At 61.2% G+C, this 24750-nt stretch overlaps 1 protein-coding gene and 1 long non-coding RNA gene across 8 annotated transcripts in view; both read right to left on the bottom strand.

The window, feature by feature from the left end:
* Nucleotides 1–3617: 3617 nt before the first annotated feature.
* LOC141277086 (uncharacterized) lies at nt 3618–7015 on the bottom strand. Its single transcript, XR_012327811.1, has 3 exons — nt 6502–7015; nt 6177–6415; nt 3618–5450 (listed from the first exon to the last, which is right to left on the bottom strand). It is a non-coding gene; the product is annotated as an uncharacterized lncRNA (long non-coding RNA).
* Nucleotides 7016–11135: 4120 nt separating this feature from the next.
* The window catches only part of ADPRHL1 (ADP-ribosylhydrolase like 1), a 46590-nt gene continuing 32975 nt past the window's right edge, over nt 11136–24750 (bottom strand). For 3 of the 7 annotated variants that reach the window (XM_073795451.1, XM_073795450.1, XM_073795455.1), the window contains 3 exons: nt 24505–24637; nt 23892–24045; nt 11136–15776 (listed from right to left, as the gene is read on the bottom strand). In XM_073795451.1, coding sequence (XP_073651552.1) covers nt 12161–15776; nt 23892–24045; nt 24505–24637 — 3903 coding nt within the window. In that variant the 3' untranslated portion in view covers nt 11136–12160. Of the gene's footprint in view, nt 15777–22397; nt 24046–24504; nt 24638–24750 lie in introns of those variants that run through there. The other 4 variants (XM_073795454.1, XM_073795453.1, XM_073795452.1 and 1 more) reach the window with 2 other exon arrangements.

A 24750-nucleotide genomic window follows, 5' to 3' on the forward strand; every position in this document is an offset into this window, starting at 1 on the left:
TGCAAATCTACCTGGGCTGTTGTGAACCAGCCTGGCTGGCCCTTAACACTGGTTTTTCCGGAACATTCCATCTGAGGGCTAAGCAAGGAGGCTGGAAAGTAATTTGAGGAACATACCTGTCCCTAAGCTGGGGACGTCTGTCTGTCCATTTCCATGGAAGTCTGTAGGAAATTAGTGTTCCACTGAACATGAGCCCAAATGCCCCCCATTTGCTGGTTCTGGGGAGACTTTCCAAGCCCTCGGCTCAGTTCACAGTATCCCTTTCAAGACCCACCTCCTTGGCCCTCCCGCCAACAGGGCGCCTCCTTCTGCAGACTCCAGTCCGCAGGCAGGGTGACTTACCCTCCCACCAGCGCGGGGGTGCCCCTCGGCCCACGCGGTGCCGGTCTTACAAATCATCAAGCACCAGCCCTGCCCCGCCCCCGGCGCCCCGCCCTCCTGTCTCTGCCCCGCCCCTTTCCCTGGCAGCCGCCTCTGCCACCCTGGACGGGGCTGCTCCCAGTTTCGGCAAGTGACTCCCTGAATTCCCCACCCGTTCCGGCCTTTCTCTGGGGCCCAAACCACATTTCCTACTCCCTGTCTCCAAGAGCATGTCCGGTACGGCTGCCCTCACTCCTCTCGTAGCCCAGCGCGCAGCCCCGCTGGCCCAGCCCAGCAGCTCCCCTGGCCTGGCGGGCCTGGCGGGTACTTCCTGCTCCCCCTCGGCCTCGTTTCCTAACTCCTGCCCTTCTCAGGCGCTTTCCAGCCTCCGTCTCCCACTGTGTCCTCACAGCTCCCTGGTCCCGGCCCCAACAGGAAACACAGAGCACGGATACGGGCACTTGGACTTGCGTGTGCTAGCCGTACCCCCGACCGAGGGCATTTGGGGCCACATGAAACGAGGGCGAGCGTTAGATAAGAGGGGGCCGCCCTCCAGGAAAGTGGAAGTGACGATCCGGGGAGAAAGCACCCGTGTCCGAGGTGGCCAGGAGGGTCCGCAGCCAGAGGGCGCTTTGAAGGCTGCTGGCCCCCGCCTCGCAGCGTCTGCCAAGCCCCCCACCTGGGAGCAAGAGGCGGCCGGACCCCTGTGTCCTCGGTGCCCCTCCATCCACCTCCAGACGCCCGGTGCCCTGAGCGTCCCGGGCACCCTCACCGGCCAGATGCCCTTCCCCCACAGCCTGTGGGTGTCCACACAGGCAGGGCACACCCAGAGGAAGGGAACCAAATTGGGCACGGCCCCTCAGGGCGAGGGCATGCCCGGGCTGGGGTGCCGCCGCTCCTGGTGCCCCGCTGCCCCCCGTCAGGCCGCTAGAGGAGCCTGCTCTGCAGCCCTAAAGCTACCCGCCCAGGGGCCCCGGCTCCTCGGGGGAGGCTGGCCACCCCCAGCCCAGTGTCCACTCAGCACCCATCGGACGCCCCTCCTCCTGCAGGGACTCCCCGTTCTTGTCGCCTGATTGTAAGAGCTGCTGCCGTTTGAAGTAAGACGTGCCGTCAGAACTCAAGTTCTGGGGGTGCCGGTCCCCCCTAAGACTAATGCAAAGTCCAGGCAACGTCATCTATCACTGTGAAGACCTGAGGGTAATGAAAGGACCATGGTAACAACATCCAAACCTGGTGGTCACTGAGGGTCAGGGTGGGCCGGCCTCCAGGCACTGCGACCTCGCCACGGGGAAGTCGGATGGACGGTCCGAATTGCAGCAGCACTGCTCACACCATTTCCAGTAAAGTACTAAGCCCAGTTTGTTTGTTTGGTTTTGTTTTGTTTTGTTTTTGCGGTGTGCGGGCCTCTCACTGCTGTGGCCTCTCCCGTTGCGGAGCACAGGCTCCGGACGTGCAGGCTCAGCGGCCATGGCTCACGGGCCCAGCCGCTCCGCGGCATGTGGGATCCTCCCGGACCGGGGCACGAACCCGTGTCCCCTGCATCGGCAGGTGGACTCTCAACCACTGCACCACGAGGGAAGCCCGATAATTAGTTTTAAATGGCGCACAGTCCTCCCGCTGTGCGCCGCCTGGGCTCCCGGTCAGAGGCCACCACGGGCACAGCGGGATTAATGTGCTCAGAGGGTCCTCACAAGGCCATCCACTCCTACACGGCTCCTACCCTTCCCGGAAAGCAAGCAGGGCCACGTGCAGAGTCATGGGTACACAATTAAGGACCTGGGGGGGCGGGGCATAGAAATGACCCACGTGGGGAGGTCTTGAGCTTTCTAGTGACCCCGCCAGATGCCCACGTCTCCCACGCAGGCCAGCAGCGAGTGCAGGAGGCCTGGGTCTCAGGGCGGTTTCATCATCATGTCCCTTCCATCCCTCCTGCCCTTTCCTTATCCCTTTGGGTGAGGTCCAGGCAGGGACCACAGCTGGCACCAGACAGTCCCAGGAACACCAGGCCACATGATCACCCTATGTGGGCCTCCCCGTGGCTGCAGGGGTGGGCACTCGGGTCCTGGAGGCTCGCCCCTTAGGTGGGTGACCCTGGCCGGGCTGTGTCACCTAGTGCACAGAAGGGCTCAGGGAGAAAACCTCGGGCTCAGCTGGTGCTGGGGTTGCTGGCCAGTGCTGAGAGGACCCCCACCCCCGGGGGCCCCGTGTGCCCCGCAGGAAGTCACATCCCTGTCCTTTGAAGAAGAAAACAGGTCTAGGGAGACGGCAGGACCAAAGTCTCCCGCTCGGGGCGGGGTGATTACGGATTACCCCGTGGGGAGGGCGTGGTTCTAGAGCACGAAGGCAGGCAGGGCCGCTTGTCCTCACACGCCTGCTGTGTGTCTGGCCTCCCCACTCCTTGAATACCGACTTCAAGCGTCAGGCGCTGTGCAGGCTCTGGGATCGGAGGAAGCTTATGGTCTGCTTCAGGAGACAGTTTTATGAGAGTGTAACCTGTAAATAAGACACATTTTTATCATAAGATGAAACGAGCCTCTTGCGGAACAAGGGCTGTGAAGCCACCGGGCGTGTACAGAGGCCACAATAAGTTCCTGTGTTTGTTTTTCCGGCCGCGCCGTGTGGCTTGTGGCGTCTTGTTCCCCGACCAGGGATCACACCTGGGCCCTCACCGTGACGGCACAAAGTCCCAACCACTGGACGGCCAGTGAATTCCCCACAACAAGGTTTCCTAGGAGACGCCGTGACACGGGACAGACAGCAGGGGCAGGAGGCCCCCGGGGGCAGCTGGGAGCCTGTCCTGAGGGGACTGACAGGCAGACAGGCAGAAGGACTGGAGGATGCCAGGCTGGGCAGGTGTCCCCTTCCTCTGTAACAGAAGCCCCACCTCCCAGCACCAGCTGGTGGCTGAAACAACAGAAGTTTATTTCTCCCCATCCTGGAGGCTGGAGGCCCAAGGCCACAGTGGCGACAGATTCTCCTATGTCTGGGCCGTACTCGGCCGTCTCCTCCCTGTGTCCCCACGTGGTCATCCCCTGTGCGTGTCTGTGTCCTGATCTCCTCTTCTTATTAGGACATGTGGGATTAGGGCCACCCTAGTGACCTCATCTGACCTCAATCACCTCTTTAAAGGCCCCGTCTCCAAATATGGTCACGTTCAAAAATATTTCTAGTCTTGAAAAATAACATCACTCTCAACTTTGGGATTTAAGAGAATAAAATAAAGAGAAAACGTTCCAAAGGTTACACATCCAGAGAAACCCACTTCACTTCCGCCCGAAACAGGGCTGACAGATTCCGCAAATAAAATACACACTCGGGGCACCCAGTGTGGGACATGCTTACACTTACGTGTAAGTGTTCACGTGTGTCTGCACTTCAGTTGTGACTGGCGTTCCAGCTGGCAACGCTGTCCCGAAATCCTATGAAACTGTGACCTGCTTTCCTTTGAACAAGAGGTAGGGAGATCTTTTCCCCTTGAGAATTTTTCTCGAGGCTGTCCTCCCAGGAAGAACAATCGCGTCCTTTGTTTCTGACAGTCTGAGCACAGCTTCTGTCGCCCACAGAGTTGACAGCACCTCCGCCTTCGATGCAAGGCGGGTTCCATTCTGCTCTGCAACCGGGGCTCAGGGTGAGGCCTCAGGACTGCCCAGGTCAGGAAGTGGTGAGGCGTAGGATCTCGAGACCGTGGGAAATGTTCTGAATATACAAAGATGCCCGTCAACGGCCCACCCTAGGAGGCCGCTCTTTACAATATTAACTTTAAGGTAAATACCGGAGGCCAGACCCGGAACGGTGTCATGTTTGATCCTATTCAAGCATGAGCAGACTGCTGAGGGATCTCTGTGTGCGGAGCGTCGCTCACCCAGGTTCATCCAAGACACTGTGATCACTGTAAGGTGAATGCAGATCTAAACCACAAATTTTAATTTAAAATTTTCCCTGTGGGGGAGGGATGGACTGGGAGTTTGGGATGAGCAGATGCAAACTAGTATGTATAGGATGGATAAACAATATGGTCCTACTGTAGAGCCCAGGGAGCTCTATTCAATATCCTGGGATAAACCACAATGGAAAAGAATATGAAAAAGAATGTGTGTGTGTGTGTGTGTGTGTGTGTGTACATGAAACACTTTGCTGTACAGCAGAAATTAATACAACATTGTAAATCAACTATGCTTCAATAAAATAATTTTTTTTTTTTTTTTTTGGTGGTACACGGGCCTCTCACTGTTGCGGCCTCTCCCGTTGCGGAGCACAGGCTCCGGATGCGCAGGCTCAGCGGCCACGGCTCACGGGCCCAGCTGCTCCACGGCATGTGGGATCCTCCCGGACCGGGGCAGGAACCTGCGTCCCCTGCATCAGCAGGCAGACTCTCAACCACTGCGCCACCAGGGAAGCCCTAAAATAAATTTTTTAAATAAAAAATAAATGAGATAAAATTTCCCTAGTGCAAAGAGGGTGCGCCCCTTCCCTCTTTGATGTGATTAAAACTCTAAAGCCTCCAGGCAGGTTTGCACCCGCAACGTCTTTCTTGGGCTGCGGCCGGCGGTCTCTGAAGTGTGGATGTGGAGGAGAGTCCCCTCTGGGGAACGTCAGCCAGGAGCAGGTTTGCGAGATGCCACTTCCTCTTGTGGAGAAGACAGGAGTTTCACTTCTCCTGCCACGCGTCGAGGGTGCCGTCTGGGGTCTGCTTCCCAGAGCTCAGTGGATTACAGGGAGGTGTACGTTCTGCCCAAAGCTCGTTGGAGGGGAGAACTGTTTTCTTTGCCTTCCGCCTTTCTGGACAGGTTTTCTGGGCTAGAAGACGCTTGGTTGTTCATTTTGTTGTGAGGCTGGCGTGCCGCTTGGGGATTTGGGTGGAGGCGGCCCCACTGGGGAGCACAGACTCGCGGTCCAAGGGGAGCGATGCCTCTGCCTAAAGCTTCCGGTAGCTCTGAGACCACCTTCCTTCTTCCAATACCTGCCGACGCCCAGACCCCAGCCCTTTGTGGGCTCTGGTCCTGCGTTTTCTACAACGCTGTCTTACTCCTGCTTTCCAGGGGCTCCGACGGGTTACACTCTTGTGCGCATCTCCTTCCAGACCTTCTAACCTGTGTAGGCAATAGAACAGCACGCACGCGTGCACACACATGTACGTATGTACACACACACCTATACACGTGTGCACACCCCACAGTACAGTGCACACATGTACACACACACACCGCGCGCGCACACACACACTCTTTGAGGCTCTCGTTCCACGTAACCTTGGAGCCTTCCTTGAATCCTCAACCCACCCTCACTCGGTGACCCAGTCCTGCCCTTTCTACCACCTCTAAGAGCAGGAATACATGTTGCTAGGTAAGCTGCTTCCCTTGTGCCTTAGTTGAAACCTGCAGTTGAACACATGATGCTCGATAAGAGGACCCCACCCGAGAGTTCATCCTGCACGGTTCAGCTAAGTGACGATTAAGGACAAGAATCGAATCCACAGTGACTGAAAGGGGAGCAGTAACTCCGTGCTACCTGTGGAGGGGCAGGTGCCGCGACGCTCCCTTTGGGGTGGAGACGGCCGAGGCGGCCTTGTACGGCCCCGGCTCCGCCTCCCTGTGCGCACCCTCCAGCCCCGCCCGCGCCCCCGCCCCGCGGCCACCCAGGAGAGGACCCTGCCCAGGCGGGAGCCGATCCTGGTTCCGAGGGGAGGGTTGGGCCCGGGTCCTGGTGCGGGAAGGCTGGGGGCCCCGCGTTCCCGCCTGGCACACGGGGGGTGCCTCGGCGTGATGAGCAGCTGAGCCACGCGCCCATCCCAGTTCTCCCGGCCCGGGTCTGCACACCTCGGGCACGCGCAGATCCCGGCGCCGGGTTCCCGGGCCCGCAGTGCCCTCTGGTGGCCCCGGTGACGCCGGCCGTCTCTCCCAGGACTGAGCGAGTCTGTGCCCAAACGGCTTGGAGCCCTCCAGCCGGTGACCTCGGCCTCGCGACTCGGGGACGGGCAAACGCGGCCCGGATGTGTGGGAACTGGGGCCAGGTTCCCAGGACTCGAGCAGGGCAGCTCCTCCCCTGTCCCCTGGCGCTTGGAAACAGGAATAAAAGTGTCTCAGATGCGTTTAGATTAACTTAGGAAACAGTGACACATAAAAACGAGAACAAGAAAAGTACCTGCAATTCTCTACTGTCGCCGCTGCTGCAGCCGCCAGCGCCCACAGGCGTCAGGACTTGCTTATTTCATTACTTGCTGTCATCCACCCTCGGGGCGAGCACGGGAACAGCATTGGTCGGCTGATTTCTTCAGCCTTGTTTCTGAAAGGTTTAAAATTCTCCTCTGGCTGTGGGTTCCTGGCAGGTCCACACTTCCTGCAGGTTGACTCGCCGTGGAGCAGTCCCCAGGGCGGGCCCTTGCCTGTCAACACGACCCCACATGGCCCGCGACACACGCGTATTTGGTCCGGGTTCCTGGCTCTGAGTGCCCACAACCCTCGGACTTTGCTCTTGTTGTTCGTGAGAAGCCCCTTTGGACCTCGAGGCGGCAACTTGGGAGCTGAGGGCTGATGGCCAGGGAGACCAACCCCGTGGTCAGCAGTGTCGAAAATAACCAACACACAATCTGTAAGAGGAACAGAAGAGAGTTTCCCGCGAGCCAAGCTGAGGGCTGTGGCCCAGAACACCGCTTCGCAGGTTACTCTGAGGATCTGCTCCGGAGACGCAGGGTTGCCAGCACAGTTTTATGTCTTGTCCGGACAAAGGACATCAAACAAGTCAGGGATCCCTTCCTTCACGTCTGGAAAAACCCGAAACAACAGACCAGCACGTGCACATCAAGTCAGCGTGGCCTTGGCACCTGGGAAGGGACTCACCCTCCAAGGAGGACCGGGAAGGGAGGCATTTCATCTTTATTTTTAACGTGGACATTCCTGACTTCCGGTCGCTGTGCCCTTTTCTCTAATAATTAAACAAATGTAAAATGTATGTTTGATAGGCCAAAACCAGGCTACTTTAGTTGCATAAAATTCGCGTTAGCTCACAGCTAAGCCAGGATGACCTCCCCATGCCTGGCATGTGAACGTTTCTTTCATCAGGGCGTTGGAACCTTTAGCTTCAGCGCCGACCTCGGGGAGCGGGGGGAAGCTGGAGGCTGAGTTAACCACAATGGCCAGTGATTTAATCAGCCCTGCCTGGTAAGGGACTCGCCATGAAACCCTAGACACAGGGTTTAGTGAGCGTCTGGGTTGGTGGACACATCGGGGTGCCCGAGGGTGGCGCACCCCAGCCCCGTAGGGACAGAAGCCCCCGTGTCAGGACCTGTCGGGACCTCACTCTACAGACCTCTTCACCCAGCTGTTCATCTGTAAGCTTTGTAATAAGCTGGTAGCAGTAGGGACGTGTTTCTCTGAGTGCTGGGAGCAGTTATAGCGAATTATCAAACCCGAGGAGGGGTTGTGGGAACCCCGATTTATAGCCACATGAGATGGAAGTGGGGGCGACCTGGGGACCCACCACTGCGATTGGGGCTGAGCCTGTATCTGTGGGGTGGATGGTGTGTCCGAACTGAACTGGTCCTACAGTCGTAGGACCCGGCTGGTGTCCAGGGAAACAGGGGGCACGTCCGCTGTCAGAGTGTTGTGAGAAGTGATGAAATATAATAGAATTCATATTTTATGGCAAGACAAGAAAACTTTAAAGATAACATTTTTCTTTGCCCGTTTGGGCCTCCTCCCTCCTCTTCAGTCTGTGCTGTGCGTCTGCATTGACCAGACCTCCTAGGAGAGAACCTTCCCTCTTGACTGTGCGGGGCCACAATAACCCACTACTCACTTTGGACGTGCAGACCTGGACTGTGTGAACCGTCAATATGTCATTCGACTCTAACCCTTCGTCTCAAAAACGAACCTAACTGTGCTTTGACCTCGAACGGGTGAAACAGTCTTTAGAATTTTCTGAGACTCTCCCCTGGGTTGGCTCCCACAGAATTTTCCATTTCTTTCTTGGATCAATAACTGAATAGGTTTTTTGTCGACATAAGAAAAGGCCATTTCCTTAGGCTCTTAGTTCTCTTAGGGAAAATGCCCGATGCTTTCACAGGTCGAAGGGGGATCCACAAACCCGTATCCAGCGGCGCCCACCTGAGCCCGACCAGTCCTCGCAGTAAAGGAAACACACGGCTGTGGGCTCGGGATCGGCCCTTCTGCTCTTCTGAGAAGTCCTTCCTGGGCAGAAGGAGGGGACACGGTGACCTCATCTCCTGGGTCTCCGTGCGCCAAGCAGCGTGTCGGGAGGAGAGGAGCCTGGACCGCCCCAGCCCCGCCCCCACGAGCGGCGCTGCTCTGGGGGGCGTGGCTCCCCCGCCGGCGGCCTCCTTGCCCTTACTCGAGGCCAAGGCGCTTGCCTCCCCGGATGCTCAGGCCCTGCTGCAGGCGCGGCAGCTTCCCTGGACGTCCTGGGGGCAGCGGGCACCGGGGGTGGCCGTGCTGGGGCCCTGCCTCCCATGCCCCCGGCCTCCTGTCCACGTGGCGGCCCCGCGTCTCCCCGGGGAGCTCTGCTCCCACCCACCGGGCACCTACGCGTCCTGGGAGGCCGCTGGCTTCGCCCCAAGCCCACCCAAGGGGCTCTCCCCGCAGGCCTCTGACCGAATCTCGCCGCACGCAGCTCCTGGCCCTACGGCTGCTTCCTGACGGGAAATCCTGCCCCCTTCGTGCAGCCCTCAAAGAGGCAAGGACGAGGTGTGCGATGAGCATCACATTCTACTTCCTATCTTGAAATTATTTCCAGCTGAATTCTCAAAGGAGAGAATACCACAAAATATATTTAGTAATTTTTGTCTAATGAATCATTTTAGAGTTATTTGCACACACAGGAGGATAAAACAAGGAACACTGAATCAACAGCCCAGGGTTTATACGTAATCAAACAATTAAAAGATCATGACCAAATGGCAAAGACGCCCTCATTACAAAAATAAGAAGTGACGCTGAGTTTGTAAACTTCCGAACGATGCTGTTCCCGATGGAGCGTCTGAAATAAAACGCACTCTTGTGATTCCGGCGATGGTGTCTCCTCTGTGAGCTGCACGTGTGTACAGGCGGGGCTCGCGGACGGCTCTGTAAACAGTCGGAGCTGTAAAGCACTGAATCGAGGTGAAGGTCAACGAGCTACTCCAATACGCGAAAGTGAACGTCCACTAAGACGCTGATATAAACATCAGCCCACCCACTTCTGCAACAGTTGTTTCAACCCGGGGCGCTCAAGCGTCTTTCTTTTGTAGAGAAGACTGTCACTCTCCGACTTTACGGTCTAGGACAATGTGATGCCCGCTGACCTCCCAGTAAATCCTCAGGAAAAATCGCTCTCGGTTCTTTCCTGTGGGGTCGCCAGGCGTGGGCAAGCGGAGGGCAGTGTAACCTGCAGCCGCGATCATGGAACCTGGCCCCTGGGGCTGCAGACTCGCCCTGTGCCTGCCAACGTCGAGGGGAGCTCCATGTACACCTTTTCCGAGGCTGCGACCCGGGTGGATTCTGGTCATGTTTCCACCACTTGAAGTGAGACCACCGGCTGCATCTCCCGTGGACGTTCTGGTCTATTTAAAAAGGGAACACCCAGCGAAACAGTACTTTTATCTCCTCCATCTGTCATCACGTTCTTTGCCAAACATTGCCTCAAATACTTTGTGGAACGAAGTAGAAATAAATAAAAAGAATAAACCAGATGGGGCCGCCAGGTGCAGTAGGTAGCGGGAAGGGAAACTCCAGCTCCAGCAGAGATGCCGGCTGTGAGCAGGTGTGGCCGAGGGACGACGGAAAAGGCCCAGGGTCCGGGCCTCTGCTGGGACCCTTCCCTGTGCTTTGTCCAAGGAGCCTCCTGGGTTCTGCAGCTCCAGGGGGCCGACCCCAAGCCTGGTGTAGGCTTCCCGAGACTCCTGGGGTGGGGGCAGCCTGGACCCCCGCAGCCCACGTGCTGACCACCCTCCTGGAGGTGGACCGGCCCCAGAGCCAGAGACCTCGGTCCTGTCCACTCCAGCTCTCAACTGGTGGGAGTGAAACTCAGCAGGTGAGACGCCCACCCCAGAGTCCCCATCCCAGAAGTTGGGGTCCTCATCCAGTTGCCCAGACACTGGACACGGGGCAGCACTGTGGGTGCAGGTAACTGTCATGCTGCAGACACCCCTGGCTGGGCCCCGAGCACTGCCTGCTCTATAGAGGGGGGGACGCATACCTGGAGGGGTGACCGAGGGAGGCCCCCTGGAGCTGCGACCCTCAAACGTGCCCAGTGTTGACGCTGAGGACGTTTCCAGTCTGCTGGATGTTAAGTTAATGGCCTGGTTGGAGAAGGGGGGGCGGCAGGAGTGAGCCCCTCCCTGGACAGAGCACAGTTGGCTGCACACCTCCTGCCTCCACCTGGCCCCCTGCCGAGCTCAGGGCCACTCGGGCCACCACGCCCGTTCATACCCTAGGCAGACCTGTCCTGGGAGGAGATGGGACAGAGCCGGTTCTTACTCAGTGCCTATGAAAGCTCAGGTCAGAAGCCTTGTCTCTGCAAGTGAACCTTCAAATCGGAGAGCAAGGGAGGGTGGGCGCCCGTCAGGGGAGCTGCTCCAGGACGAGCAGGGATCCTCTCGGGAGTCACTCAGCTGTGAGGGCCGCAAGCATCGCGGAGCCTCAAGAGCAGGGCGCGCTTTCCGCAGAGGGATGTCATCAAAAGCATCAACAGCAGCCTGGGCGCTGGGGGAGCCCCACCCGGCTCGGCCTGGACCCCCGTGGCCCCTAAGCCCCCCCCCCACGCCAGGTTTCAGTCTGCTTCGTGGCTGCGACTAAGGTTTCAGCTGCACACGGTGTGACCCTGTGTCTGTGCCTCAGGACAGAGGCTGAGGGAACCGCTCGGAGAACTAACAGCAAGACAGCGACAAAATCACCTCCAGGCAGTGTGATGACCGACCAGTGGTTTTTATTTCCGTCCTTGTCCTTCTGTACAGTGTTCAAACATTCTAGACAGAAAGTGCATCGTCTAAGTGACGGAAAGGGCTGCAACTGAGCAACGTCTCTGGCGGGAAACACTCGGACGCTGTGCGGGAGGGCAGCGGGGCTGGAGTGTGCACTCCGTCACCGACCTGCGCCCCGTCCAGGGCCTTGTAGGCCCTGCAGACCCCGAGGAGGCTGCTGTGATGATGGCGGGTCAGACGAGACTGGGTTACTTTTCTCACCAGTTTCTTAATGAAACCGTCCTGGGAATCGTGCACCTGAAAACAGCCTTTTCGCGGCTCTGACGGTCGCTGTTCTCTGGAGTCGACTCCCCCTGGTTCGCTGGCTCCGGCCAGGTTTGGGTGGACAGAGAGGCCACACCTGGATCCCAGTGGCTCCCTGACTGTCAGGCGGCTGTGGGGCCATGGACGCAGCCCCCCGCCCCCCGGTGGTCGCCATGTCAAACCGCAGCCCTCTGACTCTTTCCAGGACCGGCAGGGCCAGTCGGGGCCACTCACCACCCTGGCCGTGTCTGAGCCAGGAGGGGTCATGTCAGCAGCTGCTGGTGACCCCGCAAGAGGCAGAGTGCCCTCAAAACCCAAGGCCACGCCCCAGGAGGGGACGGGACAGATGCACGGGAAGTCCAGCCCCGAAGGTCAGAACTTCCTGTGCAGAGACGGGCGTGAGCCTGACGCCCGTGAAGACGCCAGGTGTGGGCGGAGTGTACTGGCCGCAGGGCTCCCGTCCTCCCAGGGCCACTCACGACAGAGGACACGACCCCGCAGACCGGGCGCCGGCGCTCAGGGCCGAGGGTCACCGAGAGGAAGGAAAGGGAGTGAGGCCTCGGGCCGCTGGCTCCCGTGAGGGCCTCACTTTGGAAGCGCGAACGTGTCGTTGGCCCTGAGGATGGCTGGTCTAAAGGACAGCTCGAAGGACCTCTGGTCGCTGAAGCTCTGGGCTCTGTACTTGGACAGGTGTGCGCCCCTGCCGCCGCGTCCACGTCCCTGTGTGCCCCTCCCCGCCCCGGTGGTGTCCGGGGGCCCCCCCGGGGCGGGGGCGCGGGCAGTGTGGCAGCCCCCTAGCACGGCCGAGGGCACTGCAGAGCCTGGCGCTGGCCGGGGGCCGGGGGCCGTCGGGCTCTCGCCCTGCCCGCATGGCTCTCCGCGAGCCCCCTGACCACCCCTGGAGGCTGCTGGTCTCTGGGACGCCTCATTTTTGCCTGCGGGGGGCGCCACCTCTGCTGCCTTGCTCTCAGGCTGAGCCGAGTCAGGGGGGGCCGTCCTGCCAGCCTGGGCCTGGGCAGGGTGTGCCGGGCTCCCTGGGTGGGGAGGAGCTGGGGTCTTTGCAGCCGGGGCCCCATGTCCCCGAGGAGGGCCCTCTGTGTGCCTCGCCTGCTGCCTCTGCGGCCACTCTGGGCTCTTCCCAGTGCGCCAGCCGGGAGCTTCCACCGGGGCCGCCGGGTCGCCGTCCACAGCCTCTTCGGCCCCACTCGAGTGGGCCTTCTCGCCTCGAAGGCCTTCTCCCTTCCTTCCAGGACCGGCCAGCCTCGCAGCCCCCGGGGGCCCCTCCTCTTGCCCACGGTGACTTCTTCCGCCCAGGCTGGCCCTCTCCCCGCCCGCGACTTCCCTGGGGGCCTGGAGGTCGAGGCGCTTCTGGGCCACCCGGTCCGCCCTTGGCCCATCCGCCGCTGTGGACGTGGGGGGAGGTTGGCGGGAAGGCCCAGCACTGGGAGGAAGCTGTTCCCCGGGGAAGACACACGTCCCGCCCTTGGCCTGCTGGCTCCCAGAAGGCGGTGGCCCAGTGCCCAAAGCGCGGCTTGGAGTCCCCGCCACGTGGCTCCCCTGTGGCACCGGGAGATCTGGGGCTGGAGTCGGGGGCTTTGGGCTGCCCCCCCGAGGGCTCTGCCACACAGCGCCTGAGAGTCTGCCCCCAGCTGCCACCTTCCTTTCGCCTGCGGCCAGTTCACCTGGAGCTGCCACGCGGGGCTCGACAGGCAGGGTCTGGGTGCCGGCGGCCTCCCGAGGCGGGGCGGGTGGGGACCCCGAGGCTCTGCACACACTGCCGCCCCCGGGCTGGCGATCAGGCTCCTCGGCCACGAGACCTGGGCCTGCGGGCCGGGCGGCGCCCCTTTCCTCCTGCTCCTTGGCCGCCCTGTTTCCGGGGCTCAGGGCGTCACCTGGCACCAGGGCTGGGGGGCTTTTGGAGGCCCCTGCAGCCGTCACCCGCCCGGGGGCGTTGACACTCCTCGGCTGTGTTCGTTCAGTTAAGGAGCTCGCTCTGTTCTCATCAGGATCACGGCTGGCGCTCCCTTCCGCCGTCAGCGGGGGCCGGGCTGGCTCCGGGGACGACGGGGGCCCCCTGTGTCCTTCCTGCTCACGAGGGGGGCTCTTGTCCACCGAGGGCAGATTCTCAGGCCTCCTCCCGTCCTGGGCCGGTGCTTCTGGCCTCATGGAGACACTCACCTCGCTCCTCCTGGGAACCCTGGGCGCCAGCACTTGCTGACCGCCGGGGGCACAGCCGGCAAGTCCCCTCCATCGGTTTTCCGAGGCCGCGGACCGCTGTGATGAGGTGCTGGCGTCATCAACAGGCCTTTCCTCCCGTCCTGGCAGCAGAGGCGTCTTAGAACTTAGCTGGGAAGCGTCCTCTCCCCAGGTGTCCTGGTGCTTCGGGAGCCTGTGTGAAGTCCCAGGGCTGCGTCTGGTTTCCTTTCCTCCAGGGGAACTTTTCTGCGGTTTCGTCGTGGGAACTGCCTCGGGGACGTCTGGACCATGGCAGGCAGCATCCTGCGGGGGCGCTGTGAGCGTTGGCTGTGCCCCTGGGCCCTGCTGTGGCAGGGTGGGCGGGCTCAGACCTGCCCTCGACGGGGCGCCCCTGCTTCCACCCTCGGCCGTAGTGGGAGGTGAAGCTCCTATATTTCCAGTCACACCCTCTCCTCCCAGAAGACGCCAGCCTTGGTCTTCAGGGCCTGCTGCCCTCTGCAGGGTGGCAGGAGGGGGCGGCACCGTGTGGACAGCCGGCAGTCTGGCCGCGACCTGTGGAGGCTCCATGGCTGGCTGTGTGCGCTGCGCGGCCTGGGCTGCATGCGCCGCGAGTGGAGGGAATTGTCCTGGCGCTCTCTCTTCTGGGCAATTCTCCTGGACAGCGAAGAGGGGCTCTGGCTCCGAGTCTGCAGTCATACTTTCCGTTTCATCCTCTGAACTGCAGACGGTCAGGGTGACTTCGGGGGCAGCCCCTGCTCTGCCCCCCACGAGCCCCGGCGGGGGGCCCAGCCTTGCTCCCCTCTTCCCCTGGGCAGCCCCCGTCCTGTCGCCTCTCAATGTCGCCGTGCCCCCCGGGCTGGCTGGTCCCCGTGGGCTCAGCTCGGGCTCGCAGCCAAGAAGGACTTCACCCCAGGGGGAGACGGGAGAGGGGACTGCCCTGGGGACACACTCGGGCCCCGTACCTGGGAGCAGTGTTTCCGGGCCGTCCCTGGGGGCGGTCGCCCGGGGCGCGGAGGGCTGCCGGGGCTGCCCCCACCCTGGCGCTTGGCTCCCACCGGGCGTCTCTCGCGCGCGGGGGGCCGTGCCCGTTTCTGCTCTGGGCGCGCGGCGCAGATCCGCGTGGGTGACTCTGGCGCCGTGGGACATCCAGCTGCGGGGGCCGCAGACGACGGTGGCGATGCTGAAGGGCAGCAGGGGCTCGGCCGAGCCGGCCAGGAAGCGGGCGGGGGGCGCCCGGATGCAGGTGCTGGCCAAGGTGGCCAAGAGGAGCACGCGGCGCTCGGGCCGGTGCAGCGGGCCCCGCGGCAGGCGCTTCGTCCTGTGCTCCTGCGCGCGCAGCGGCAGGAGGCCGGTCTCCGCACAGCGGCAGCCGCTCCGCTCAAACGTCTCCCGCAGCTTGGCCAGCGCGGCGCTCCGCCTGCCGCCCGCCTTCGGTGGAGGGCCCCTGGCGGCTTTGGGCGGCTCCGCGGGAGGCTTCTCCGCGGCCTCCTTCTCCTCCGCGGCCAAGAACACCTTCAGGATGCTCTTCACGGAGCCCCTCCCGGCGGGGAGCCCCCGGGGCCTCTCGCGACCCAGCGGCTCCCGGCCCCGTGCGGGGCGGTCGGCTCCCTCCCTGGTCTTCTCCAGGAGCTTGTGGATAGTGGCCGTCACCAGGCTCCTGCCGGGGCCCTGCCTGTCCTTGAAGATCAGCCGCCCCACCTCCCGGGTTCTCTTGAGGCGCGGCTCCCGGCCGGTGCCCATGAACTTGGCCTTGAGGAGCTGGAAGCGTGTGGGTCGCCGCGGGGCGTCCTGGGGCTCCGGCGCCGGGCCGGTCTTGCTCAGCCCGCCTTCTGCCCTCCTGGCGGGAGGAGGCCCCTGGGGCCCGTCCTCGCGGTCGCTGATGTAGAGAAGCAAACTGCTGAGGATGGCTCGGGCCGCGGGGTCGCACGTCACCCTGCTGACCTTCTTCTTTAGGGCTTGGACATCGATGGGCGTCTCATTGCTGCAAATCCTGCCGCTCCTGGGGCTGTAGGGAAAAGAATGAATCGTCACAGATTTTATCATCGTTTTTTCCAAGGCGGCTCCTTGGAACCTTTCTTATGGGACAATCCCATTTAAAACAGCCCAAGAAGTCCAGGAACAGAAGCCTGGGCGCCAAGCGGCTTGGGTTCTGGGGTATCCCTGTGGCAGCCTCGGAGAGTCAGGGTCGCCCACCGCCTAGAACTTTGGGTCACTATTTCCTTTTCTGTTAACTGGCCATGTTTTCTGAACTGTACCCTCTGCAGGGCTTTGGAGAGCGTAAGGTATTTACATTTTTTTTTTTGTAGTGGGCGTGTTTTTCTTGCATAAGTTAGGAGAAAAGCATAAAGGCTTCACCTTCTCTGTGTGTTCTCTGCTTTCCTCTAACTGTACTGCATTATATTCTGATTCAGTCCCAAGGGCGCCGTCCCCACCCAGGCCCTGGGCGGGTCAGGCAGCGGGAGACTCAGCTGTGGGGCGGGAGCTGGGGCGCGGCCCCCGGAGCAGGAGGGCGCGGGCTTCACTGCCCCGTAGAGGGGAAGAGGGCTGGGGGCACCGGCTGGGACCTGCCCTGCTGAGCCCCCTCGGGAATGCTCTCAGGGAAACCCCAAGGCTGAGGGACCTGAGCCCTCACCCTCCACGGCCCTGTCCCCAGACCCCTTCGCCCCAGCCCAGCGGGTCCAGGCCGAGAGGCTGTCCCCTGAGGGCGCGTCTGCCTCCTCCCAGCTGGGGCTTCCACCTCTCCAGACGGTAGTTTGGCAAAGACGTGCCCAGAATTGCCGCCCAGCCATCAGCACGGCTTGCTGTTCATCCCAAAGAGACGATCAGGTCGCAGAGCAAAGATTAGTGTGCTGCGTGTGACACTGAAAACGGGACACATCCTAAGTGCCGGACACGGGGCAGGGGCCTCAAGAAACGTCACGTCTGAGTTTGAGGGAAGGCAATCTACAGCAGGAAAGTGCTCAGGATGCAGCCGGCGGAGACACAGACCGAGAGCAGGCTGGAAGGGAACGTGCGAACATACTTTTCTTTCTGTACTTCGCAGGAGAGAGAGCTCTGTTTCTGGAAGCTGCACACAAACTTCTTTTAAGAGCCGTTAGGAGCGCTTCCGTGATGGGAGGACAGCAATGGGGCCCCTGCTGGCCTCACCCCCTGACGGGTGAGCCCCTTGGGTGAGCCGGGCGCCCGTCCACTGCCTGGGAGTGGATCCTGGACGGACAATTACTCCTTTCAAGGAGCGAAGGGGAGTGAATGTAACCGCAGAATTTTCCGTAGAACCCCGAATTCACTCGTACGCAGTGAACCACGCAGAATGCAGCTGCTCCCATTATCCTCAGATGCCGGAGGACCTGGGCGCCCAGTGAGGTGACCCCACCAGAAGCCCCAGCTCGGACGTCTCAGGGACCCAAGACCTGCATTTGCAGCAAGTCCCCTGAGTGGCCGTAGCTACTGGCCCTGGGAGCCACTTTGAGAATGGCCGGCATGGAGCGAGAACTTTCCAGCCTCAGACCACCGTGGGTTTGGCCCTGACGTGGTGGTCGAGGCTCCGCAAACAAACCCAGACCTGAACCCACTGAGCTCTGAGGTGGCAGGGCCGGCACGGCTGCGGGATGGCCACAGCCGAAAACACATGACCGCTGAATCTGGGGCCGCGCCGAGCATCTGAGGGGGTCGGGCTGTGCTGAGCCCCGGCCAGAGGGGGATGTGCCCTGGGCTCGCTGGGCAGCCAGGCTCCGGTGCACTGGCCCTCGACTGGTCCCAGCTCATTCCCACCCCAGGGCCTGAGCAGCCTGCGCGCGGGGCGTCTCGTGTCCCCTGCTGGGGTCCCTGCCTGAGCACACAGCTCCCAGGCGCCGCCCCCAGCACGTCCCCGGGGTGCCTCCCGCTGTGCACGTCTCATCCTTGCCAGAGGCCCGGGTGCAGCACAGAGCACGCGGAGTGTGGCTTTGCGTGGCCCCCAGTGGCACACAGCCTCTGCGCGGGGAGACCGTCTCTTCCCTGCTTTCCCAGGGCTCACAGCAGCACCTGTGGAAGGGCCCTGGCCGCCGGGTGCGCCCCTGAGCGCCTCTCCACGCTGCACCTTGTGCCCGCCCGCCAGCCTCTCTGCCCTGCCGTCTTCCACTCCCCTCAAACTCTGGCCGCGCTGGGCTCTGTTCCAGCTCTACACTCTCCCCGCGCTGAGCCTTCTGGCCCGGCACAGCCACGCTCCTGACGAGCTCCTATCCATCCCTCAGGACCCTGCTTTCCCAGTGGCCCGGATGCCTTGTCCCCACTGGTCCTATGAGGCCTCTTAGTGTCCCCTGCAGGGTGACAGTCCCGACCTCTGCACCCCGAAGTCACTGAGAGTGGACGGCAGGCGAGCTCCCGTGGGGAGGCGAGGTCCTTCTGTCCAGACTTCAAGTCTACCTGTCCGGCCAGACTTGAAGGCAGGCCCAGCACATTCTTTTGGGACCTCCCTGCTCCCAAGGCACCTCGGGCCTGGGTGAGAGTTCCTGCCCATCACAGGGGTTCGGCCCAGCCCATCTCGGCCTGGTCAGCACTGCTTGGAGGACCGGTGGGCCCGTGGCTTCATGTCCAGCCCCTGGCGGCGTGGACGTGACCGAGCCCATCCCGGGACAGGAGTGGAACATTAGGGGCCAATCTAAACAGTAGCGCTGCAGCAAAGGTTCCTCATTTAGTCCCGTCAGTAACTCTGGCTCCCGAGAGGTCACTTGAAAATACAGGGACATCAGAGTCGCTGTTGGCGACACACCCCTTCCCACCCCGGTCACCAACCGGACCCCCTTGGCAGTCACAGATGGGGCAGGACGCAGACCCTGCGTTCCCAGCAGAGGTCCTCCACTCCATCCTTGTCCTAAAACGGGAGCAGCGTCCAGCACCTCTGGGGGCCTGTCCCCTCCACGGGGGCAGCCTGTCCTGCTTCATCGAGGGCCTGGTTGGCCTGGGCCTGCTCTACCACGCGTCAGCACATGTCCTGGGGCAGCGACTGGATGTCCCCCGGCCCCCGTGTCTCCGCTGAGGTACGGGGTCTCCTGGGGCACAGGTCTGGCCGTCCCGCCGCCCTGGCAGGGGCACTCTCTGCGGCACTGAGACCCCCTTCCCCACTCTCGGCCGTGACCTCCCTCCAGGCCGATCCCCTGCGCCCCGAGAGCACGTGTGCTGCCCCAGGACACAGTGAGTTCACATCTGCCACGCGGCCATGCTCTCTACCGTCGTCTCACGAACACTCTTCCCCCAGCTGTGGGCCTGGGGGTCAGGGGGCAGAGACAGGGACACGTCACCCCCTCGTCCTCCCGGCCTGGGGCAGAGATGGTGGCCGCTCACTCGGGGTGCGGAGGGGCACACACCGCGCACTCTGTCCTTCCAGCTGCGGCTCCTCCCGCGTCCCCGTGGAGCCGCGAAGGCCAGGAGGACACAGCGACCTTCCGAGCCACCCCTCCCCCAGCGCCAAGTGGGGCTGCGCGCAGCAGGCGCTCCGTAAGTGCCTCGCCTCCCCTCGGAAGAGACGGGAAGGAGGAGAGGCTGCCGTCCCCCGTCTCTACAGGCCGTTGGCGGGGAGCTGGCGGGCGGCTCTCACGCTGACTGCAGGCCCCGGCTTGCGCATCCCTCATCAGTAGCCGTTCCCCCACCGAAGCACAAATGCACATCGGTCGACTGCGCTGAACATTTTAGTGGCCAGGGAGCTACCGGCTGAAACTTGCCAACGCATCAGAGCCTGACAACCTGAACCTCTGTGTTTCCTGGAAATAAACCTGGATAAAGGCTGGTGGGCGTCCTCTGGGCCGGGGCCCACGGTCCCGCTCCTTCCCGCCTGGCCCTGGTCATGGTGGACAGAGGGCCATCCATCCAACCGGGCTGCCTGAGGCCCTGGGGGTTGGATGCTATTTCAGGACCTGGGATTTAAATAGCAGAGTGTTCTGCGGACACTCCCCTCCTGTCTAGTGACAACTACTGCTGGGTGTGCGTGTCTGTGTGTGTGTCTGTTTGTGTCTGTGTGTGTGTCTGTGCATGTCTGTGTGTCTGTGTCTGTGTCTCTGTGTGTCTCTATTTGTGTCTCTCTGTGTGTATGTGTGTGTCTGTGCATGTCTGTGTGTCTGTGTGTCTGTGTGTGTGTGTCTCTGTGTGTGTCTGTGAGTGTGTTTGTGTCTCTGTGGGTGGGTATGTGTGTGTCTATGTGTCTCTGTATGTGTGTGTCTCTGTGTGTCTGTGCGTGTCTATGTGTGTCTGTGTGTGTGTCTGTGTCTGTGTGTCTGTGCATGTCTGTGTGTGTCTGTGTGTGTGTCTCTGTGTGTGTCTGTGCGTGTCTCTGTGTGTCTGTGCGTGTCTCTGTGCGTGTGTCTTTGTCTCTGTGTGTATGTGTGTGTCTATGTGTGTCTGTGTGTCTCTCTATTTGTGTCTCTGTGTCTTTGTGTGTCTGTGCATGTCTGTGTGTGTCTGTGTCTCTGTGTGTCTATGTGTCTCTGTGTGTGTGTGTCTGTGCGCGTCTCTGTGCGTGTGTCTTTGTCTCTGTGTGTCTGTGTGTCTATTTGTGTCTCTGTGTCTTTGTGTGTCTGTGCATGTCTGTGTGTGTCTGTGCATGTCTCTGTGTGTCTATGTGTCTCTGTGTGTCTGTGTCTCTGTGTGTCTATGTGTCTCTGTGTGTGTCTGTGCGCGTCTCTGTGCGTGTGTCTTTGTCTCTGTGTGTCTGTGTGTCTATTTGTGTCTCTGTGTCTTTGTGTGTCTGTGCATGTCTGTGTGTGTCTGTGTCTCTGTGTGTGTCTGTGTCTCTGTGTGTGTCTGTGTCTCTGTGTGTCTTTGTGTCTGTGCGTGTCTGTGTGTCTCTGTGTGTCTGCGTGTAGTGAGGGGGGAGAAGGCAATGCAGCAAACGGGGCCCAGTACAGTAACAGTGGGTGAAACTGGATGAAGGGTACACGGATTCTTTGAGCTGTTTTGTGAGTTTGTGTGTTTGAAGTACTTGAAAACAAACGATTAAGATGGGACAGGGATGCAGCAAAGCCAACCTGAAAGCACAGATGGCCCTGGGCCAGTGGGGACACTTGGGACCCTGGGGGGGTGTCTCTGGGTTTCCCCTGGTCCTGTGCCCCCAGGGGGGGTGCAGTTCTGAGGGCCCTGTGGTCAGGCTCCAGCTAGCAAGCGTTTCCTCGTTGGCGTCCCCGGGGGCCTGGCAGTTGAGGGGATATGCCCCTGGGGCCAGGCGTGGGCTCTGACTGCGTGTCACCGGGCACCAGAGCCTGAGCGCCGGCCAGGGGAAGGCACGGCCTAGTGTGTGGCCCCACGCCGGAGCCACCCTTAGTGACGGGGGCGCGTGGAGCCCCGAAAGCCTGAGGCTGCCAGTTCCCCCACGCTGGTTTCTCCCTGTAACATCAGGGGTGCTCGCCTTATATTTCTACCTCTTAACTGGAGATGAGCCAACACGGGAGAGATTTTAACTCAAGTGGTCACGGTGTCCGCGCTCTTACCTAAGAGTTACTCCCACCTTTGGGGTGAATTTCGGTGATGAGGTTTTTAAACCCCGTGTTTGGGTGAAACGTCAAGTTGGGTATTTCCTGCTCCATCACGTGGCATCTGGTCCGTTTTTCCCATCCCGTCTGCTCCGGGTGCTGGGCTCATAGCTCACCGAGGGCTCTGCCTGCGGATTCGGGGCTGTGGTGAAGCCTCGACGGGTCCGGGAGGCCGGCGGGGCGTTCAGGGAGTGCCTTGTCGGACGGCCTCTCCCACCCCTGAACCCACAGCACGGGGCAGTCAAGCGCCGCCGCGGAGCCCCCCGCTAAGGAGGCCCGGGTTCAGGGGCAGACCTGGTGGTGGGGCCGCTGCACCCTCCGAGGGGGCCCTTCTGGTCCTGCCCCGCGATTCAGCCCCGAGTGGCTCCCCCGACCGCGGGGGGCTGGGGGGGACATCATCTGGCTTCCAGACATGAAAACGCTGGGAAATCTAATGCACAATCTCTAAGCAAAGAGTCTGGGGACAGGAATTAATTGAAATCGGCCTGAAGTCTGGAAGCTCGCCACAGGGCAGGGCCGTGCACCTGTCCCTGGGGACGCAAACCCTTCCCGCCGGGCACCGCTAAGGCGGGGGTGTGGCCACAGGTGCAGGAGGAAAACAGCATGATAGCTCACGCGTCAACAACGGAATCTCAGGCAAGAGTTAAAAATCCCGAGGGGCACACGTGTGACTACACAGAAAAGTATCCAGAAAGCCGTCAAGTGGAAAATTCCCAAAGCAAATCACAGGTAATGTGTCATTCCTATTTGTGGAGGGAAGTCGTGTGTGTGTGTGTGTGTGTGGTGTGTAACACAAATGCATGTATGCAAACACCCCCCCTTCCCGGCCGTATGTGTAGAGAACTTTCTGGAAGGACACGAAGGAATCGTGACCAACGGTTTCTCTGGCGCCTGGTGATGTGAGTCGGGGGGAGGGTTGGGAGGAACCCTGTTCCCCACATGCCCCGTTTACGGGGTTGAGTTTCTGAAGCCGTGTGCAGGTATCACTTTTCTAATAAAAATGAAATCAGCAAGTGTTAAATTTTAAAACAATTTGAGTAGGTATGGAATTCTCGCCATTACTTTTTATGGTTTTGTTTTTCAACTGTTGCCTTTCTCTGGAATAGGAAAAGGAAATGGGGAGATAGTTCCACTCTTACTTTATGATGCTGGTGAATTTCTATTCGTGTGTTTTAATTTAATCAGTCTATAAGGAGACTCACTCCCTGATTCTCAGGATGGGTTTAATTCTCCTACATCGTCACTAAAGGTGGAGACCAAGTGGCCTCCAATCCAGCCACCCCCATTCCTCTGATCACTTCCCTTCCGCGCAGCAGATCGTGAAGGGCCGCTTTTCGGGAAAGCCGGGGACACGGGACAGACTCCACACAGGAAGCCCAGCCTGTCGTGTGTGTCTGGGCAAGTGTCGACTTACCTTAATTGGGTTCTGTTCCTGGAAGACAATTGTCATTAATCTCCCAGCCCCCCTAAACCTATCTGGACCCCGCGTGGTGGACCCCCTCTGCCTCTTCTGACTGCAAAGCATCTTGAGCAGCAAAGGTTAGTCCAGTTATTCAGAAACACGGCGTGGAGCCCACTGCGTTACCATGTGCAGGATGGCCCAAGGTTTCTGTCCAGCACAGCTGAGAGCCTCCCTTGCCCAAGGAGTGCAAAGTGATGGATTCTGTGGAAAACATGCCCATCCCGTCCCCTCGCCCAGGACGCCGGGAGGTGCCTCGGGGCTGAGCGTCTGCGTGTCCGGCAGGGACGGGCCCGGCTGTGCTCCAAGGCAAGCCTTCAGCACGCGGGGCCTGCGGTCACAAGACGGGCCCAGCCAAGCCGCCAAAGCACGTTGCCCGTCAATCGCCAACCGCTACTTTACTCACACCAGAGACTACTTCAAAGAGATTTGTGTCCAGGGTTACTTTTAACAAGAGCAAGTGTGGAGAAGCCCCGGCCACGGGGAACAGGGCCAGCTCTGTCCTCGTCAGCGAGCCCGGGGCAGGGCGGCACGTGGGAGGATGCGGGCCGCACGAGGCCCCGGTTTCCTGGCTGCATCAGTTAGTCGTTCGAGAGGCTGGCGTTAAATCTAGCGAGATGACACGCGGGCTGGAGCTTAAACAGCGCGCGGCCCCGCAGGCGCAGGCGCCGGCCACTCTTCCAGCTCTGGGCACGCGGCGGCGAGGACGCAGACGCAGCGCCAGGTGCGGCCCCGTGAGGCTGGGGGCCCGAGGTGTGCAGGTGTCGGACCGCACGCCTAAGAGCTAGAAAGAGACCGTGCTGGGCGCCCTGCAGACAGAGGAGGCCGTCCGAGCAGAGCCATCGTGCTTATGGGTGCTATTGGAATCAGTGAGCGGATGCGTTAGTTTTGCGGCAGAATAAAATACACCGAGTGTCCCAGAGGCCCTCCGTGGCCTCGCGTTTGGAGGTGGGGCTGCTGCGTCCAGAGGGACGTCAGTGAGGCGCTAGGCTTGGCCAGGGCGGGAAGACTATTCTCATAGGACAAACGATGTGTTTTATACAGCAGTTAGGCCTCTGAAACCGGGAGGAAAGTTAAGATGTCACAAGAGCTGCGGGGGCCCCCCGGGGCCCCAGAGGCACCAGCGGGCCGCCAGGGGCTGGGGGCGGGGAAGGGGCTTTACTTCTCCTCCGCGGACAGGCGGTAGAGCTCCTCGCCCAGGCGCCGCAGCTGCTCCTTGAGCTCCAGCTCGCGGTACAGGCCCGCGGGGACGGCGTCCAGGCCGTGCAGCAGCCCAAACAGGCAGCCGGCGATGGCCCCCGTGGCCCCGCTCTCACCTAGAACGAAGCACGGCCCTCAGGGCTGCACGGCGGTCCCTGGCCCCCTGGCCCCCTTGCCCCCTCGCCAGGAGGCCGGGCCACCTCAGCCTCTGCCCTTGGCCTCAGCCAAGCCCAGGTTTGCTCTGGGAGGTGCCGGGGAAGGGGGCGGGGGGTCCCCTCCCCCTCCTGGGACAGCCACATACCCTGGTGCGCTCGGGTGAGCACCTCCCGCGGGTCCTGCGCACGCGCTGCGCACCACCCCCGCCGCCCCCGCTTCAAGCTCTCAGCCTCCTGCCCACCCCGTCCGCCGGCGGCCCTGGCCCGCTGCCCCTGCTCCACTCCCCCGCTCCGGGAGGTGTCGCGTCTCCACACCTGGGCACCCGGAGGTCCCAGCAGTGTAGGTGGGGAGCCCGGGGCCCGGCAGGAGGGCCTGGCTGGTGGCCTCTTACTTCACACTCACGAGAAGGCGCATCTCACCTCCGTGGAACATGGCCCGGTGGCAGAGCTCCGTCCAGCTGTCCTTGGCTCCTAAAAGGGCATCGTAGGCAATCATGGGGGCGTCGTGGCCCCGCCGGCCCCCTCGACCTTCCGAGCTCCATTTCCTGTAGGTCTGGAGAAAGCGCCACAGGTCAGAGGCCGCCAGGAACCACGTCCCGTGCGCTAGGGCACGAGCTTCTGGGTTCATCTGTGCGCCGACGTGGCGCCCCTGTGTGCCGTGCACTG

This window comes from Tursiops truncatus, chromosome 18 (assembly GCF_011762595.2).
Source record: "Tursiops truncatus isolate mTurTru1 chromosome 18, mTurTru1.mat.Y, whole genome shotgun sequence".
Lineage (NCBI taxonomy): Eukaryota > Metazoa > Chordata > Mammalia > Artiodactyla > Delphinidae > Tursiops > Tursiops truncatus.